General features: G+C 40.1%; 1 protein-coding gene across 1 annotated transcript in view; it reads right to left on the reverse strand.

The window, feature by feature from the left end:
* The window catches only part of DOCK4 (dedicator of cytokinesis 4), a 426,479-nt gene that overhangs the window by 123,099 nt on the left and 283,924 nt on the right, over nt 1–19,456 (reverse strand). The window contains exons 17-23 of the mRNA XM_044920179.1: nt 16,011–16,167; nt 11,310–11,407; nt 11,118–11,201; nt 10,841–10,941; nt 8,725–8,806; nt 7,502–7,672; nt 3,019–3,211 (exon numbers count right to left, since the gene is read on the reverse strand). Coding sequence (XP_044776114.1) covers nt 3,019–3,211; nt 7,502–7,672; nt 8,725–8,806; nt 10,841–10,941; nt 11,118–11,201; nt 11,310–11,407; nt 16,011–16,167 — 886 coding nt within the window. The remainder of the gene's footprint in view (nt 1–3,018; nt 3,212–7,501; nt 7,673–8,724; nt 8,807–10,840; nt 10,942–11,117; nt 11,202–11,309; nt 11,408–16,010; nt 16,168–19,456) is intronic.

Consider the following 19,456-nt stretch of genomic DNA (forward strand, 5'->3'; position numbering starts at 1 on the left):
CACACACACACACACACACACACACACACACACACACACACACACACCCACCCACCCACCCTATCGGGTCTGTTTCTCTGGAGAACTCTAACAAAGGATTCGAGCACAAAGACAACTGTTAGAACTATTTGTCTTTCCTAGGGAGCTTATAACATCAAGTCTTTTTTTCTAAAATGTTCTAAAATTTATTTTCTTAAAAGTGTGGGCCAACTGTACTCTGTACTCCTCTCCCTGGATAATATCAACTCTCAGAAAATAAGGTCACTTTCTCAGATTCTTCTCACTTCTATCTCACTAACCATTTCTTTTTTTTTTTTTTAAGATTTTATTTATTTATTTGAGAGAGAGAGAATGAGAGACAGAGAGCACGAGAAGGAAGAGGGCAGAGGGAGAAGCAGACCCCCTGCTGAGCAGGGAGCCCGATGCGGGACTCGATCCCGGGACTCCAGGATCATGACCTGAGCCGAAGGCAGTTGCTTAACCAACTGAGCCACCCAGGCGCCCTCTCACTAACCATTTCTTTGCTGATCAGAATTACGCTCAAAGTAGCAACTGTCTTCACCATAGTCTATGTTCTGAGAAATAGGAACTGTCAAAAACTATGTATTTGATCTTTGATGATATATCCAGTTGATACCCTGTAATGTCCTTATCTCTACTTTATCTTGTCCTAGTTTAGATTTATAATTTTAAGTCAGGAAAGTGTCATTTGTAACATCCTTCTAGCTAAGATGTCATTTATAACATCCTTCTAGCACTGCTCACAAGCGCAGTGCTATGAGTCTCATTTTTAAAACTTTTAATCCATAAATAAAACTCATAGATTTCTAAGTGTCTTTTTTTCCCTTCATATATGCAGGTGAGCTATCACAAGCTTTAGACCCTGTCTGTTTCACCCATATGGGACAGACAGAATAATGATCTCCCGAAGATGTCCATGCCTTAATTCCCAGAACATGGGAATACGTAAGGGCAATACAGACTCTGCAGAAGTGCTTAAATTAAGGGTCTTGAGATGACGAGATTATCCTGGATTATATGGATGGGCCCAACAGAATCACAGGGGTGTCTGAAGATGGAAGAGTCAGAGTCAGAGAGAGATCTGGCGATGCTCCACTACAGGGTTTAAAGATGAAGGAAGGGGCCACGAGCCAAGGAGTGCAGGTGGCCCCTACAAACTGTAAAAGGCAAGAAAAGAGATCCTCTCCTGGATAAGGAGACCTTATCACAAAGGTCTAGACCTTTGTCTAGACCTTCCACAAAGGAATGCAGCCCTGCGGACACCTTAATCACCTTAATTTTAGCCCAGGGAAAAGCATTTTGGACTTCTGCCCTCCGGAATTATAAGATACAAAGTTTATGTTGTTTTAAACCATTACATTTGTAGTAATTCTTACAGTACCAATAGAAAACTAACACCAGGTACCTGGTCTGGACCTCTACCCCCTACGCTTCACACCTCTGTTCCTAACCCTGGGGGAGGCCCTGATCACTGCAGAAGAACCTCTACGCCTCTGAGGAGCAGAGTTCGCAAACCACTGCAAGAAACATCCTTTCTCCAGGACGAGATGTTTTCCTGGGGAGAAATTAGAAGGTTTGAAATTTCTTTTATTTCCTGAAGTATCATTTCGGGGGGGGGGGGGGAAACAGTAACAAATGATCCCTCAACAGGAGAAAAAATAAATTAACCAAGATAAATTCATTCAGAGTGGAATACCATCCAATAAAAAATAAACTAAAAAAATGAACTAGAGGTGTACCTAGTAGCTTGGATAAATATAAAAGTATATTAGTCAAAAAGAAGCACTCTATGGAATGACGTACAACATAATGTCATCAAACAAAGACTAAAAGATGAAAGATATCTGAAAAGATGAAAAAAGTTATATTTTTATAGATACATAATAAAGGCAGAGAAAATAGAAACAGGAATCTCTGATAGTGGGAATTTCTCTGAAGTAAGTAAGTACATGCAAGAGGGCCTAAATATATCTGTAGTGACCAATTTCTTAATAAAAGACCCAAAGCAAATACCTGATACTGTTGAGATTTATTAATGATTTACTATCTTACACTCTGTTCTTGTATGTTTTAAAATGTTTTACAATAAAATAATGTAAAAAAAGCTTTTTTTACTGTATTTGAAACCCTATTTCAAAAGTATTAATACGCACATATTGATTCATGTGGAAAGAGAATTCTCAGTAGAGTCCATTTTTAAAAGCTTATTTAGTGATAGTGATAGAAACTTCTTAAACTTTAAAATGAGGCTGGTATTTTATTTCAGGAAAAACTAGAAGAAAACAAAAGGCAGTGGGATTTAATAACAGATACTATGACAAAATCAATTTAGTAACTGGTCACTTGCTATTAGGATAAAATAAAAAATGACAATACATCAAAACTTTCACTCAGTTTCAGAACACAAATTGATGGAAACATTTTAAGAACAAAAGAGACAAACACGTAAGGATCATATCAGGTCCCTATAAGCATCTCTGAAAGAAAATGTTAAATTTTGTTGAACAAAAAAAATAAAATCTAGGGCACCTGGGTGGCTCAGTCAGTTAAGTGTCTGCCTTCGGCTCATCATGATCCTGGGGTCCTGGGATCGAGCCCTGCATCAGACTCCCTGCTCAGAGGTTAGCCTGTTTCTCCCTCTCCCTCTGCCTCTCTTCCTGGCTCGTGCTCTCTCTCTCAAATAAATAAATAAAATCTTAAAAAAAATAAAACCTATAACAAAAAAGTAAGCATGCCTGACATCAAATCTAGTTTGTGATTACAATCAATAATTTAATCATTAGGATTTTCATTCTTTCTAGAAATAAAGCTTTGATAGTCATGCTGCTGTATTTGGCTACTTAATAAATTTATTCTACTATCCAAACATACAAGGCTTTCTCAAAGAAAGGCATTTTCTGCTTCCTCTTCCTAATTGCTTCTGCTGACCTATGACTACCCGGGGTAAGTAATGGCTTTCTGGAAACAATGTTTCATTCACAAGACTCACCACCCTACCTGGATTGGTATAAAGCTGGCTTTCCACGGTTTTGCCGATGCACTGCAGCTTCACGGCCTGCAGGGAGTCATCCACATGCACGATGGTCGGCAGACTGCCCAGGGTGTCCTGCACCAAGTTGGCCACTTCCCTGATATCAAAGAGCTTCAGGAGCTCTGAGTACACAGCTGGGAAGGAGCTCAGAAACACAGCCTTAAAAGGAAGAGATTTAAATCAACTCCCAAGATATAACCCGAGAAATTTGCTCTAAAATGTCAATGAGTTTAAGACTATGATAAATAATTCTGAATGATAAAAAAAATGAATGTAAAATCGTTACCGTACCTAAAGCTAAAAAAAAGTGTAGCAAAATAGAACCATGTTTTAAAATGTGCAATATAATAAAACTGAGAAATTCTGGAAAATCATTGACATTAGCAAAATGATTGGCAAAAAATTGCACAGAATCAGCAAAATGCAGCATGATCAAATGGAAAGAATGCTCAACCAAGACCTGGAATGCAGTCACTTATATTTCCTTTCTTTTTGGAGAAGGTTTCTGAAGTGCTCATCTAAATCTCATTTACCTTGAAGAAACCAAACGCATTGATTCCCGAAAGCACTGAAGTTGTGGTTAAAGAAAAAAACAAGACAAGGAACAAGAAGATCTAGATTATATGAACTACTAGCTTGGCCTCTAATCAACTCTGTGACCTTGGACAAGTCACTTTAGCCCCCTGGGTTTCAGTTTTATCACCTGTAAAATCAAAAGATCATTATAACAAACCTTTAGGTTGCTTTGAGGTTTATTGTAACCCCAGAACTGCGTGTACTATGAACAATATTCTTTATGTAAGTGAAGAAGCCTGATAACCATTTTTTAAGGGAAAAAAAAGATGCTAGTATCAAATCCTAAGGGGCACACATTGGACTAGGATTGTACATCAAAACAAACCCGGTCTTTTAAATTCCACAAAAAGGAGGGCAACGGAAGGAAGTGTCGACCAGCCTCAAGTCTACCAAGTGGGGGAAGGAGGTACATGTTTCTAATATGCTAATATTCAAGTGCTAGCTGGCTTACCAATGAGATCTGACACCAGCAGAAAGTAGGTCGAGTCTACATGTGCTGATGATTCAAACAGACTCAAATTCAAATTCATGGGTTTTGGCATTTATCTGTACAGCAGCAGCAGAAATATCTAGAAGAGCCAAGACTCGTTTTTGACGCCAGAACCACCAAAATGCTTCAGGGGCTAAAGTCAACAGCTATGTTCTCCTTGACTCTTAAACATTATAGATTTACTTGGATGCATTTAAAATTAATAACTTGGTATTCCCTGTTAAAGACTATATTTATATAACCTTCATTTCACTCTGCAAAGAGCTGAGTCACATAGATGAAGTTAAAAAAAATAAAATACAGTAAGATGAGCCCAGCTTTCTGATTACTGGAAAGTCAACTACGTTGATATTCCTCGGGAATCTTTTCATTAATCTGTCAATTCATTAGTTATAGCTCTTTACTTCTAAAACATATTTGAATGTGCCTGCAGTGAAGATACATGTATTAAAAAGGATAAAGCACCTTGTGATAAGAGCAGAATGATAGCTGGACCAAGATATCTAAACTAAGATTTTTATCGCAAATAACAAGAAAAGCCTATGTTTACTTTGACCTTCCTGATAGCCAAGACAAATAGAGAAAGAATTATTAGGAATTTGGGACAAGGTTTTGGACCTCAACTCCTTCCGACATCTCTCTTCTGCTCTTGGGGATGCAGGGTGGGGATCTGTCTATGGAGGGGGAAACCAAAAGGCACAGCTCCAACGGCTAAGTGAGCAGTCCTGTTGGGGCCGGGCTCCCAAAGACAGAGTCATTAGTGAGCTGGGGTTAGGGCAGGAGGACTAAATGAGCATCCCGATAGAACGAGGATGGCCTGATCTGTGGGGCACTATAAACTGATCCAACATGAAGGTTTTTCTGGGATGGCTGCTCTGCCTCCAGAAGACAGAATTTGCCTTGAGTTGTAGCCCACAGTGAAAAAATGCAAAAGAGAGCAAGGAAATTGGGTTTTTGAATTTAAGGCAACCCCCACAGTAAGACTTGGACCGGTGGATATTCCTGGCTCTGGATGTGATTGGCAGAATTCTAAGATGACCCCCTAGACCTTTTTTCCCCAGTGTTGTTCCTGTGCCTAAGTTATGTTACATGGCAAAAGGGATTTTGCAGGTATAATGAAGGTTACTAATGAGCCGACCTTAAAATACGGAGATTATCCATATGGGCCTGACCTAATGACATGACCTTTTAAAGCAAAAGTTTTCTCTAGCTCATGGTGGGAGAACTCAGAGAGATTTGAAGCATGAGAAGGATCTGACATACCGTTGCTGACTTTGAGGATGGAGAGGCCACATACCAAGGAATGTGAATGGGCTCTAGGAGCTGAGAACACCCCTCTTCTCCTCCAATCCCTTGCTGATAACCAGCAAGGGAATGAGAATCTCAGCCTTATGAACACTTGGGAGATTCTGAAAGTGAATTCTTCCCCAGAACCTCCAAATAAGCCATCAAGGCCAACACCTTGATTTTGGCTGTAGGAGACCCTAAGCAAAAAATCCAGTCAACCTTTCTTATCTACAGAACTGTGAACTAATAAATGGACGTTACTGAAAGCCATTAAGCACATGGTTATTTGTTACACAGCAACAGAAAGGTCATACACAGGGTCAATCAGATTAGTAACGCCTTCCTTATTAGAAAAGAGAACTATGAGGGTGTGGAGTCAAAAGGGAACTTGGAATAAAAAAAGGTCTAGAGTATTCCCTTTTCTCCCAAAACACAGAGGGACAAAGTCCTCTTTGCTTAGTAAAGAAAACTAACCACTTCGTCATTTTCTATGAATTCTCATAGCACCAACCTAAAAGAAAATGATCACATCACGTGGGCCCATGTCATCTCAGGGCAACTACTAAGATGCAGTGGAAACATAACTGAGGAAAAAGAATATTTCTCTAACTTTATAGAAGGGAAAAAAACCTCTTGAGTCCCTAGGAAGGCATATCATTGAGAAACCATGACTTAAATTTACCCTTAAAAGTAAGAGAATATTTTTCAGATGTGATTAGGTAAGTTTTGTCCCTATAACCGATAAAGGTGTATGATAAAAAAAAATCTCAATTAAATAGCTTTTATAAAAGTAGCGAGTTTCTGAGAACTTTGATCTAAAGGAATACATGATTAGCTTGTTGGATTATCCTTTTCAAGTATCAACTGCTGAAAGTAGGGTTTGGCTAGTGGGCAATTTGACTTTGAGGTATCTGGCAAGTTCCTCAAGCACAGGGATTGTGCCATTGGCAATAGAGGACAAAATGCCGTTAAAAGAGCCTGAATTGTATCCTTGCCCACATGTAAAATTGGCCCACTTATGTAAAGAAGAGATTAATAAGCCTGGTGATGGGTATTAAAGAGGGCACTTTCTGCATGGAGCACTGGGTGTTATATGCAAACAATGAATCATGGAACACTACATCAAAAACTAATGATGTAATGGATGGTGATTAACATAACATAATAAAATTAAATTAAAAAAAAAAAAAGAATAGCCCCCAAAAGTCAGAAAAAGCACAGTACTATTATTGGAGGGTTGGTACATTTCTGGTGTTTTACCATTATATGTAATACCTTCCAAATGTCAAATGGCACCAAATTATAATGTTACTCTAAAGGGATCTAGTTAGTTTTGTCTTCTAATCTCCCATTTTTCCCCCTCTAATTCTCAGTGATTATAAATCTCTAGTCTCCAGGGGATGGCAGCAAAGAGGCTGCTTCTCCATCTGATAGGTTTTTAACCAAGTTATTCGAACTATAAGTGTATCAGAAGGATTAAGAAAATGTAAAGTAAGGTATTGAGAATGACTGCTCAGAACACATTCAAGGCCATGCTACTTGGAAAGGGGATAAACCCCGCTCTTAAACAGAACCCGTGGAGCCACTCCAGGTAATAGCATTTGGCAACAGCTGCTCAGCATTGGTCATGTAAGATCAGTCCCAGGACGATTAGGGTCAAGTTAAATAAAACAAAACAACATGCAGTTTAGCCAAATCCAATACAATGAGTCTCAAGCTGACAGATTAAAACGCAGTGCAAGGCTTGGGGTAAACAACAGAAACAAGTCAGCTCCAGTGAACTTCCTTCCCCGAGGCTGATGCTGACCGCGTGTCTACTCATCAGCGTGTGTTTTGGGAACCGAAATCCAGGCTGCTGCAGACCAACAGCCTCCCCACGAAGAGTGAGAACAGTCGGAGGAAAGGCAACCAAACTTCTGCTCTGCTGGTGCTCAGAAGCTAGGGGACCTTTTAAAAGTCTGCCAAGTTGCTTACGCTCCATGTATCAACTGGAGCAATGGATTTCTCGTGGAGAAAACATTCACTTCCGCTGCTATGTAAACACAAATAAACTGGACGCATTTTTGCTCTACCGAGCAGAGATGAGAAAACATTACCTGTGATTGAGATAACGCTCCTGACCCTTTGCTCTCTTGAGAAAGGAAGAAACGGACCGACATAAGGAGCTCCTGAATGCAGCAGCGAAATTCCTCTTCATTTTGCCCCCCGGTGGCGAGGGAAAAGAGCCTTCGAGATTGCACTATATACTTAAAAATATATTCTTGTGCCTTAAAACAAAATGTTTTAAAAGTTAGTCTCAAAGGAAACCGAGAGTATTTAACAATGACATGGCATAAAAACCACAGGACAACATTAGAATTTTAAATTATTGATTTAAACGCTAAGACCCCCAATGAGATTTTCGAACAGTATTTACTTGTGGGGGAAGAGCCATTTTTCTCTGATGCTAATGAGAGAAAATGTATAGCTAATTTGAAAATTCTTTGTAATTCTCAAGAAGTATGAACCTGAAATGCTTTTGATCCTCAGGTGGTTTTTAAAATTTAGTTAACAGAGAGATGCTGGTCTGTTTCTCAAAAATTATTGTGCTTTGCTGGCAGGTACTCTTTCCACTTAGCATTTTACCTTCCATCAGCCCAACGTGATAAATTTATAATTAGGAAACCACTTGCTTTTAAAAGTGCATACCTGTCTACTTTTACCTACTGACATCAAATAGAGTGGCACTCAATGAGAGGACATGAGAGGACTCTCAGAGCAACTACTGGACAATTCCTTTAAGGACCTGTGTTCTTCATGAACATGTTTGCAAGTAAAGTGTTAGCATCTCCACCGAGCACCAAGGGTCCAGACACGTGGGCAGCTTTAAACTACGAGGCCCAGTAAAACCTCAGGTCTCCTCACCGTGACCCCTGCCAAGCCACCCTATACTCTCTCAAAATTTCAGACAAGTTGTTCTCAAACGGCCTCTGTCAGGGTGTTGGAAGCAAGAGCCAGGAACTTCCAGGCTTAACTGCTTCTCTGTGGTCTTCTGTCCTAAGACCTCCCTCCTGCCAACCCTAGACTTCACTCCAAGGGTTCTGGAGCTCAGAGGTATAAGGATTCAATCCTAAGCAGTTCCAGTGGGTGAGCCTGGCAAAGTTTCTTTCAAATTTCATCAGCTCTGGAGGAGCATAAACTGATTAAGATCCTTGAATTGGAATGCCAGTAATACATCATCACCAATTACTGTCTATGTAGAGGAAAGCAGTTAGTTTAGGCATCATCACACAACAGTTCTGTTAGACAACGTTATCTGCTATCGCCAGTGTGTCATTACCTTCAACACCTCCTGGATGTGTTCTTGCCGTTCCGCTTCCGTTATCCTGTCCACATACCACTTGAGAACTTTGATGAGATCTCTGAAACACAGGGGAAAATATACAGAAGGTGGACTTGGTCCAGTTCTCAGTTAAAAGCCAACAAATCCAACATTTTTATCACGAGGAGGCTTCTTTCCCCATCAGTCCTCACCGTTTTCTGTCAGACGGCTTAATCTGATGATATTAGGAATGTGCACAGCAACATCACTACCTCTCTTTGAAGCTTCCTCCCACTGAGATTCTCCTCAATACGGACACAACCCATTGACCCTGCTGTTTCTGGCAAAGCTTCCCAATGGGCAAACACAAATACCAGAGAAAAGGACTCTGGCCAAGAAAGGGCCTGGAAGTCTGACCGCATGGTCCATCTTGGACAACTGATAATTGGGATTTCTTCCCCAGTGACCATGTAAACAAGCTGGATGAAATATTCAGTTGGAGGCCATAGGGGGTGTGGGGAAGGATAAGGCAACAACACCTTACTTCAAATCACATGCCCATGGACTGATCTAGCCAATTCTCTGACCTATGGGAAGAACAAGGCTTATCATCAGAGTGCGTTAGTGAGGGAATTTCCAAAACAGCCAAGTTTGTTTTTTTTCTTTTTTAAGGAACAAAATTTGAATTAAAAAAAAACAACAATAATTCTCAAGATTGCAGTCTTGCTACCTTTACCTTTGTTCTGTTCTTGGTTTCTGGGAAACAGAGCAATTTTTAAAAAATGCTCCTCTTTTCTCTCAGTCAGGGAAGAACACATGGATGTGGTACAAGGCAGGTGCTGCCTGGAGTGTTATTTTGAAGATAAAGGTCAGTGAGTTTCTGACCACCCATAGCCCAATAAGATTCCATAGGCCTTATCTGTCTTGTTAGGAATGATTATCCTGCTCTCCTGGCCAACATAAAGTGTTAGAAATTACACCCTTCCTCTCCAGCTTCCACTGATAATTTCAGTCACAAGTGGTGAGATGTTACCAGGGCCCCAAATGTTAGGCCGAGTGGCAGAGTCAGGCCAATGTTTCATACTATCCCTGATATTACATTTCACCCTCTGTAAAAATCATGTTGACACACCATTCATTGAAATGTTGGAGTATTAAATCTTCACATGCCTTGAGAAGGAATACCCAAGGTAATAGGATCAAATGCTTATTTGATTACTTATCTTTTATATATCACATGATGGGGAAAAAAGGGGCAAAAACACAATTCCATCTTTTTTTTAACACACTTCTGGGAATGACTATGCGTGTACATGGCCTTCGTGCTTAAGGTTATCAGGTAAAAACATGGTCAGAATAGCAACGGCAGTGTTAGAATGGGGAGAAAGAACTCTGGGGAACATTCCAGGGCTGTATTTAAGTCAGGGCCAAAGACCGGGAAGATGTTATACATAGCACAGAAAGAGAGAAGCTGTTGCCTTCTGGGAAGTATCAACTAGGCCGCAGGGAGGCAGGTAAGAGCTACAGCTTGTCATTATTCATTCACTTTAGCCTTGCCTGCAGAATCTGAGCTAATAGGAAGGGATGAGCAGTGAAAATGGCAGCTCCTATCAAAGGGTCGAGTCCATGGCTGACCTGCTTAATGTCTTCACATGAATCAGCATGCATTAGGCAGGCAGTAGGGACTCAGTAAATATTAACAGATAAATGAATGAAGGAATTTAAAAAGATAGGATGACAAAGGCTGTTTTCCCTTCACATCTCTTTCTTAAAGACTTCTAGAATCAGCGAGGAATGTGGTGGTTAAATGGGGTTTTTGGCAGGCAGACTGAAATAACCAGGCATTTCAGACGAAAGAATATCACATGAAGTAGAGACAAGAAGAAAACACTTTATATTTTAGGTTTTAGGAATAGAATTCAGAAAGGTTTTTTTTTTGGTCCTTTTAATCACAGTAAGTTGCAGCCATTAAAAAAAGATGTGTGAGAAAGGAAGAGACTGACTCAAGAGACACTTCAGATGTTGTGGTTCATTTCTTCCTACACTCCCTTTTAAATTTTCCTATATTGCTGGTTCTGCGTGGAAAAGCTCAAAAGGAATTGCTTCTAAACCAATTACAAGATAAAGGCCTTACCTGTATGCAAGTGCCCCAGCAAAGTGACTCTCAATATAAGTGTCCATTACAGGTTTAAAATGATGGAATTTGCTATCTTGCAGCAAATTTATTATGTGAACCTAAAACGAAAATTGAGCTTTATAAAAACCGAATGCAAATTAAGATTTTTTTTTTTTTTTTGGTTCTTTTTAAGTGACTCTTATGCTATTAAGTGCACATCTCAGAAAGGGCCTTATGAAAGTCAAGACCAAGAGACAAAATTGTTAGGACACAATTAAAGTGAATTTAAACTCACCAAAGAATCAAATACTTTAGATCCATATTTTTGGGAATTTTCATCTAAAATTCCAAATAAAGTATCCAGCGTATCTTGCAGAAACTGTTAGATAAAGAAGTAAATTAATAAAAACAGTATCATCTGTCCTTCCTCTCCAAATACTCTTTATTCCATGAATTTCCAAGAGAGGGATAACAAAATAGCATATACCTTTACTATCTCTGAGCCATCGATTTCTTTTATTTTAGAAAGACAGCCTGTGATCTTGTCTGGGTGGGTTCTCCATTTCAAGAGATCAAGCATATCACCTTTCCAAACAGAAAAGGAAGATTAATTGCCTTAGCAGAGAATAATCCCTCACATGAAAGTGTTCCACCGATAAAAGCTAGATTCTTACACATGTTGCCTACCCTCCTGGTCATCCAAGTTTTAGGCTCCCCCAGACTACGACTAGCTCTCAAAGATGGCATTTATTACCATGTATTCTAATTATTTCTCCCTTCCCAATGCTCTTGATTTACAAACTCCTACTTATTCTTCAGTTCCCAGATGAGCTGTTGCTTTATCCAGGAAGTCTTTCCTGAAATGTCCATACTGAGCTCACTGTCTCTGCTTTGTGCTCTCACCTCACAGTGGCGTTGACCTCACGGTTTCAGTTATTTGTCTTTGCCCTTACTAGGTTGTAAACTCCAAGAAAAAAAAAAAAGCCACCATGCCGAATTTGGCCCTATGGTATCCCAGCAAGGGTACAGAGCATGCACACAGCAGGCAGCTGATAAATAGTTGTTGAATCCTCTTCTGCCAAAGTGGGAGTTTCTTGAGGGTCAGAAACCTGCTTTATTCACATCTGTGCCCCCAAAACACAGCACTCTGCCTAGCAACCAATTCTACCTGGCAATGAAGGTCTTCTTGACAACGTGACCCAAAGCTGGCAGGACTAGAAGGTCCCTGCACAAGGATGACAAGTCTGGTCAACTGTTGGATCATCTAGTGAGCCCGTGGACCTGAGAGGGCCAGTTCCTGGACGCCATGGTCATCATCCATCATAACAGATTCTGGGCAGGTACAGGGCCCAGGTCTTCAATTTCCTCCCCTTCCAAAATTGACAAGACATGGGCCTGAGTCTAACAGGGTCCTCTGAGAACCTCTTCACCTGGCGAGGCAGAAAATCCTTCCCTCAGCTTTCCTGGGCAGAAGTTAGAAAGGCTCCTGAACATGGTGGCCAGCTTCACTAGGTGCCAGAGGGAGCAGGGGGACAAGCGTGTCTGGAAGGCAATGAAAGCAGGTAAGAACTGACAAGGCTTGTGTATTCAGGAAGCACACAGGGCAAGGGAACCTGGCAGGGCTGGCTTCCCAGGGCTCAGTGGGGTTGAAAGACTAGAACAGCCAAGAAAGAAGCCAGGAAGGATTTTCCAGGCTTAACAGTGTGAAGTCCACTTGAAAGCACTCATTTCAGGAGAAACCCAAACGGGACTTGCTGAGAGACAGAAAGACCAGCATGGAATCAAAACCCAGGAGAAAACAAAAACAAGAAATCAAGGAAGAAGTAGTTGTGATGAAAAAGAAAGATGATGCAGTGAAGAGAGATGAGAAAAAGCGTATCTTCAGAGGAAAGAGAAGCAACCTTCACCAAAGCCGGATTCAAGAGAAAAGCATCACAAAGGACTTAAAAGTGAGAAATTTAGTATTAAATAGAAATATTTATCTACATCAAACAGGGATAAGAGGACGGTTTAGAATTAGAAAAATGAAGGAATTTTAAAAATAATGACTGTGAAAAAGAAATTTATGGTATTTTCATAGAGGAAAAACCTGAAAATGTTTAATATTCATGTCTAACTCAGACATCCTAGATGTACGATTGGGACCTTTTTAAAAAGTATTGATTCTATTTAGAATAGGAGGTATTTCCACAGAGGGAGACGTCGCCAGAGGGAGCACCGCATTCTTCTCCCGTCTGTTTGCTGCCTCCCTCCCACGGACTTCCTAACTTCCTGCGTCCAACCGCAGGATGCCTTCCTGCCCAGGCATCTTCTCTTACAGTTCCGCAACGCATGACCCTTGCCACTCACTCTTCACTGCCCACTCCACCTCCGTTCCAGCTCCCCCTCCATCTCCCTCCTCTCTTGCCTGCCCCTCAGAACAAGGCGGTTGCAGGGGCACCCAGGGCACAGCCCAGCGTGAGGAGTGTGTGCGGAGGAAGGAGGGGGCATGACCTATTGCTGAAAATGCGAATATACTGTATGTTTGAACATACCAAGAGCTAGAAAATAGGTGGATGACATAATCCCTACTCCTTTTTTTTTTTTTTCATTTTAAATCACACTCTCAGGAAGAGACTGAATGAACGAACCACTCATTATTTTGGGGGGGGAAGGGGATGCGGGGAAGTCGGCAACTTTACAATTAACTGTTAGGCTAAATTTAAGCACTGTTTTTATTTTTAAACTTTTTAAAAAGTTGTGTTTAACAGCCCAAGGAAGAAAACAAATAAGTAAAATAATTTCCTCCCTGACCCCTACTTTTAAGAAGCTTAAAATATCTCCTTGGTCTGGCAGTCACAGACGTCAGCAGGATGCTCCGGCCTTGGTACGCTAGCCCTGAACAACACTGGAGTACAGCATATGTGCAGAGAGACACACTTTAGGGATCGTGAAATGCAAATCTGCTATAAGAAACTATTCCTAGAGACCGTATCACTTGCTAAATGCCCAATTGTAATGGAAATGGGATCTGCATATTTTCCAATTTGAGTAAAATGAATACAAAGCAATTTAATTCCAATTTGGAACTGGATTACTTCTACACAGAAATGTGTGTCTAGCATGTAAATTTCAGAAAGATCAACTAATTCCTTCCTCCTTCCCATCTCTTTGAAACACAGGATTTCCTGGTTCATTTTGAGCTGTGTTACACTGACAAGGTTAATCAAAGTCAAATGATAATTAAGAGCTTATCAGTGTCCAAAAATGAGCCAAGCATTGCCCTCCATATAGTGAGATGTTTAATATAATGATTTCTGAATAGGTTTATTTACCCATATCTACCTGAAAATGTCCTCTGCTTTTACAAAGTAGCAACTTTTAATTTTTAGGATTTGGTTCTGTTTTACATTCACAATTCTGTTTAATGTCCTAAACCTGAGAACAAGAACAAGTTAAGTCTGCAGGGCCCAATACTTTGATGGCAGGTAAGCTATTGCTAGGATTATCTGTGTGGTTGGCAGAATAGTGGCCCCACAGACGTCGATGTCCTAATCTCTGGTACCTGTGAATATGTTTACCTTTTATGACAAAAGAGATTTCACAGATGTGATTAAGTGAAAGGTCTTAAAATAGGGGCGACTATCATGGCATATCTAGTGGACCCAATGTAATCACAAGGATCCTTAACAGATAGAAGATGGTCAGAGTCATGACCATGTCCAGATGCTATGCTGCTGGCTCTGAAGACGGAGAAGGGGCCATGAGAAATGCAGGTGGCCCCTGGAAGCTAAAAAAGGTAAGCAAAAGGATTCTTCCCTAGAGGTTCCAGGAGAAATGCAGTTCTGCTGACACCTTGATTTTAGTCCAACGAAAAGGATCTCAGGTTTCTGACCTCCCGAATTGTTCAATGATAAATGTTTGCTGTTTTAAGCCAGTAAGTTTACAGTAATTATTCCTACAGTGAGAGGTAACTAATACAACCTGAAATTATTCTACCAGAGGCTATTAGTTAAAAGTGAACCCTAGGCTCTATGACATACATACAACTAATCCACATAGGATAAATACAATTTCTGTCTAAGGGAGTCAACAGCAGGTTGATTTTCTTATCTTCATAATCTCCATAGGGTAGACTGGCACCATAAAAAACACCAGAGGTTTGGTAAAAGCTTTATGAACCTTCTAGAGTTCTGTCAGTGAAGTTTTTATCTAAGTAAAATCATTCATCACTGAATACGGATAAACTCTTGATGTTTCTTAACTTGGTGATGGCTACCTTCAAACAAATTTACTAAAAATATGCAGTTGATTTTGAAAAATATTTCTCCAAAAATACTTTTGGAAGGGAAAAACAAACCTAATACAAATGTGAAAGGATCATTTGCCAAAGTCCTACATAGATATGGCAGCACGGCAAGAGGAACTGAAAGGTATCTTAAAAGAGGTCAATATTGTAGTGCGACACTTTACATCTTTTCTGAGGCCATGTTCTAAGAGAAGAAATACTTTTCCTACTACAAATGCTGTTCTGTGACAGAGAAGAAAGAACTAATAGCGCTTACCGATGTTTAGGCACAGGAACACTTTATGAGATTCAATACCTTAGATTCTCCTCAACATAATGAATCTGACTTATTAATATGGCATTCAGAATACTAGCCAGAAGCCTTATATGGCAACCGTGAAGAACTCAAAAATGTTTCATTTCCTTCCTTCATTACAGATCATGTTTTCATGACAATTTTCCAAGGAGAAGAACTTGTTTTATTAATCATAACTTGCTAAACAATCACTGACATAAAAAGTATGGTAGAATAGAAAAGCAATATCCATCTAATTAAACAAAAAACAGCCTTTATTCCAAAGCCTGCAATTAGCACTGTTTATGGGCTATAAAACAAGAGAGATTAAGGTGGTGGTGTTCTTTGTCTCTTCCTCTCTTCTTTTTAAAAAGCAGCTGGTTTTGAAGCATTGTGCACTTGGGTTTCAATACTGGGATAATTTTGAAGTCTTTAAATTACATGCATTAATAGGCCATTGGGTCGCAAAGGTTTCCATTTTACTGGAGATCACAGATGGAAGGATCAGCAGTTTTTCTAGTGCAAAGTTCTTAAATAGAACACTGGTGTTTATTAAACATGTCTACCAAAATTCACAGGAGTGCGTAAATACAAGAGCTTTCAAATAAAACAGCATTATACATTACCATTCTGTGTGAGTTTTGTGGAACAGAGAAAAGATGTTATCCAAAAAGACTCCTTTGTGGCCTTGATAGCTTGATGATTATTTCCAAGGAGAATGCCCTTGGAAAAAGGAAGTTTGAGGTAGCGGGTAGTATCCTGAAGATTTGTGTTTTCTTCACACTGTTAAAAATATTAAAAACAACATAAAAAAGGGAGGGATAAGAGACCTCATGAAAATTATTAAGCATAATTTCCATTTCTACTGTTTATGAACTGGGAAACATTCCACACGGGATTACAAATAGAATTGGCTTTTAAATAAGATACAGCAAAAAGAGAGAGAAGGAATTAAGCACGGATTTTGGGCTCAGACCGATTTGGGTTCAAATCCCAGTTCTGCTCCTTCTCCCAGGAGTAACTCTATCACGTTATCTCGCCACTCCAGATCACCATTTCTATCTTTAAAACCTTGGTGTGTTGTCATAAGAATTAGGTTCCATAAAGCCTTTTGCACAGTGCATGATACACAGGAAGTACTCAGAAAAATCATATTTGTAGTGACCACAGCATTTAAAAAAAATGCTTCAATTCTTCCAACATCTCATCTGAGGCTGCTATTGAACAGCTCCTTGCTTTGAAAATTGGTAATTAAAGAAAACTGTTTTTCAGGGTCCTCTAAGAGTCCTACCATGTGAGAAAAATCTCTACTTCACAGAAGACACCAGGTAAGAAATGTAAAAGGAATTACGGATTTAGAAAATATAGTTTCATATCCCTAAAGTAATTCTTTAGTCAAAGGTTGTCACTTAGTGCTAAAATCGGCAGGAAAACTGTTGGATAAAGAATTGGACATTTGGGGTGCCTGGCTGGCTTAGTTGGTAGAGCATGTGACACTTGATCTCAGGGTCATGAGTTCAAGCTCCCCATTGGGCGTAAAGCTTACTTGGAAAAAAAAAAAAAGAATTGGACATTCCTACGATGCCAATGCACCAACACACAGATTACTTCCCAGTGGCAGGAGGACAAATATAACCACACGCATGGTGGGGGTGGGGGGATCAGGTTGTCACTACATTGATACAGGACCATGCAAAGATACATATTATCATCTATAGTGCATTCTTACTACAGATGTTGAACCTGAATCTACCACAACTACAGCTTTCACTTCCACTTCATAGTCAATACAATGGACAGAACAACATGCTGAACAATACTATAGGGAAGCGACCAGAAAAACCCCGAAGGCAGCACTTTCTGCAGGATGCCTGGCTTTGTCTCTTCAAGTCCAATGTTGTAAGAAAAAAGGATTGTTCTAGATTAACCAACACTTAAGCCAAACGCGACATGTGGTCCCAGATTCGGATCAACCTGATGAAAAGGATTTTTTTTTTAATTTATATATTGACTTTAGTTCTAGATGAAATTAAAAAAAAAATAGTGATTAGAAAATCATTAACTGAAAAGGTAGGTTACAAAATATAAATATTATGAAGCAACTAAGATGTCCTTCAGCAGGTAATGTGATACACCCAGACAATGGAATACTATTCAGCACTAAAAAGAAATGAGCTATGGAGTCATGAAAAGACATACAGAAACCTTAAATGCATACTACTAAGTGAAAGAAGTCAATCTGAGAAGGCTGCATGCTGTCTGATTCCAACTATATGACATTCTGGAAAAGGCAAAACTATGGAGACAGTAAAAAGATGAATGGTTGCTAGAGGCCGGTGGGGCAGGGATGAATAGGCAGAGCACAGAGGATTTTTAGGGCAGTATGATATTATAATGGCCATACGTCATTATTCATTTGTCCGAACCCACAGGATGTGCTATACCAAGAGTGATTCTTTTTTTTTTTTTTAAAGATTTTATTTATTTATTTGACAGAGAGAGACACAGCGAGAGAGGGAACACAAGCAGGGGGAGTGGGAGAGGGAGAAGCAGGCTTCCCGCCGAGCAGGGAGCCCGATGCGGGGCTCGATCCCAGGACCCTGGGATCATGACCTGAGCCGAAGGCAGTCGCTCAACCGACTGAGCCACCCAGGCGCCCCACCAAGAGTGATTCTTAAGGTAAAAACTATGGACTGTGGGTGATTATGGTATGTCAATGTAGGTTCATCCTTGGTTTAAAAAAAAAAAAAAGTACCATTCTGGTGAGTGAGGTTGATAATGGGAGAGGCAATTCATGTGAGCAGGGGGGCAAATGAGAAATCTATATCCTCCTCTCAATTTATTAGGTTTATTATAAACCTAAAACTGCTCTATAATATCATTTGGGTAAAAAACCCACGCAAAAAAATATCTAGAAGGATATACGTTAGAGGATTAATAGTTAAAATCACCCAGGTAATGAGAGTATTATGTTTTTATTGTGAATTATCTCTATACTTCTTTGTAATGATAAAAGTGATTTTAAATTACAATTCTGAAAAAAAAATATTTTAACAGATACAGAACTGGTATAACTTAGGTTATTTTGAGTGTAAGTTTTAAAACTCACATGAACTTTATTTCCTTAAACATCTTCAAGGCTAGTGTCTTGGTAACAGGCAGGAGTTTAAGCACAGAATCCCTTTGGCATTCTAGAGTACTATGTGTGATTCATAAAATACTTTTTAATTTTAAATAATAAATCTTTAGGAAAGACCTAACAAGTTTAAAGAAACAGAATCAGACTACGGCAAGATGTTCTTACTAGCACACCTGCCCAGTAACAGGAGTACCTATAAACACAATAAACAGCCTCTATAATTCTCTTCTAGCGTTACAACTCCAAATGCTTTCTTTTATTATTGGGAGATATTTCATGGAGACAGCAGAGTGCATGAAACACACATACAGGGTTTAGAGAATCATTACAAAGTGAACACTTCAAATGCCTTCTTCAGAAAAAGTGCTTAGGCAAAGTAATATTCAGGAACCCTTGACTGCCATCCCCTCCCATCTCGTTCTTGGTGTCAGGGCTTGGACCGCAACGAGTCACAGCACCCCGCGCTGCCCCCATTTCCTACCTGGATCTGGTCTGTGGAGTCAGGAACACGCTCTGGTCTGCCGGCCCTTGCCTGTCTTGTGCTCCATCTGTCTAACCACCACTTACTGTGACTGAGGTCTCGTGCAAACACAACGGACATGCCGTCCAGCTATTTCTAAGCCTTCTCCTCAGGAGCTGGAGCTGGCCCTAGCATGCTGTGCTCCATCTGTTCACAGAAATTCTGCTCCTATAGATAGAGCTCTTATTCCCTCACCCATCAAATAATGGCCTAGTTCATGAGCCCTTTCGGCACCTTCCTTAGCATTTCTGCTTGCTATGCTCATGTAGCTCCACTGGTAGTCAGGGACTGACCACTTCTGTGATTGAAGATATGGTGGCCGTGTCACGTCCTTAGGGAGCGCTGTGATTAGAAGACTTGGCTGCCTTCTCCTGGGCCGATCACTGTGGCCGGATGAGCACCACCAGCCCTGG

The sequence above is a fragment of the Neomonachus schauinslandi genome, chromosome 12 (genome assembly GCF_002201575.2).
Source record: "Neomonachus schauinslandi chromosome 12, ASM220157v2, whole genome shotgun sequence".
NCBI classification, from domain to species: Eukaryota; Metazoa; Chordata; class Mammalia; order Carnivora; family Phocidae; genus Neomonachus; species Neomonachus schauinslandi.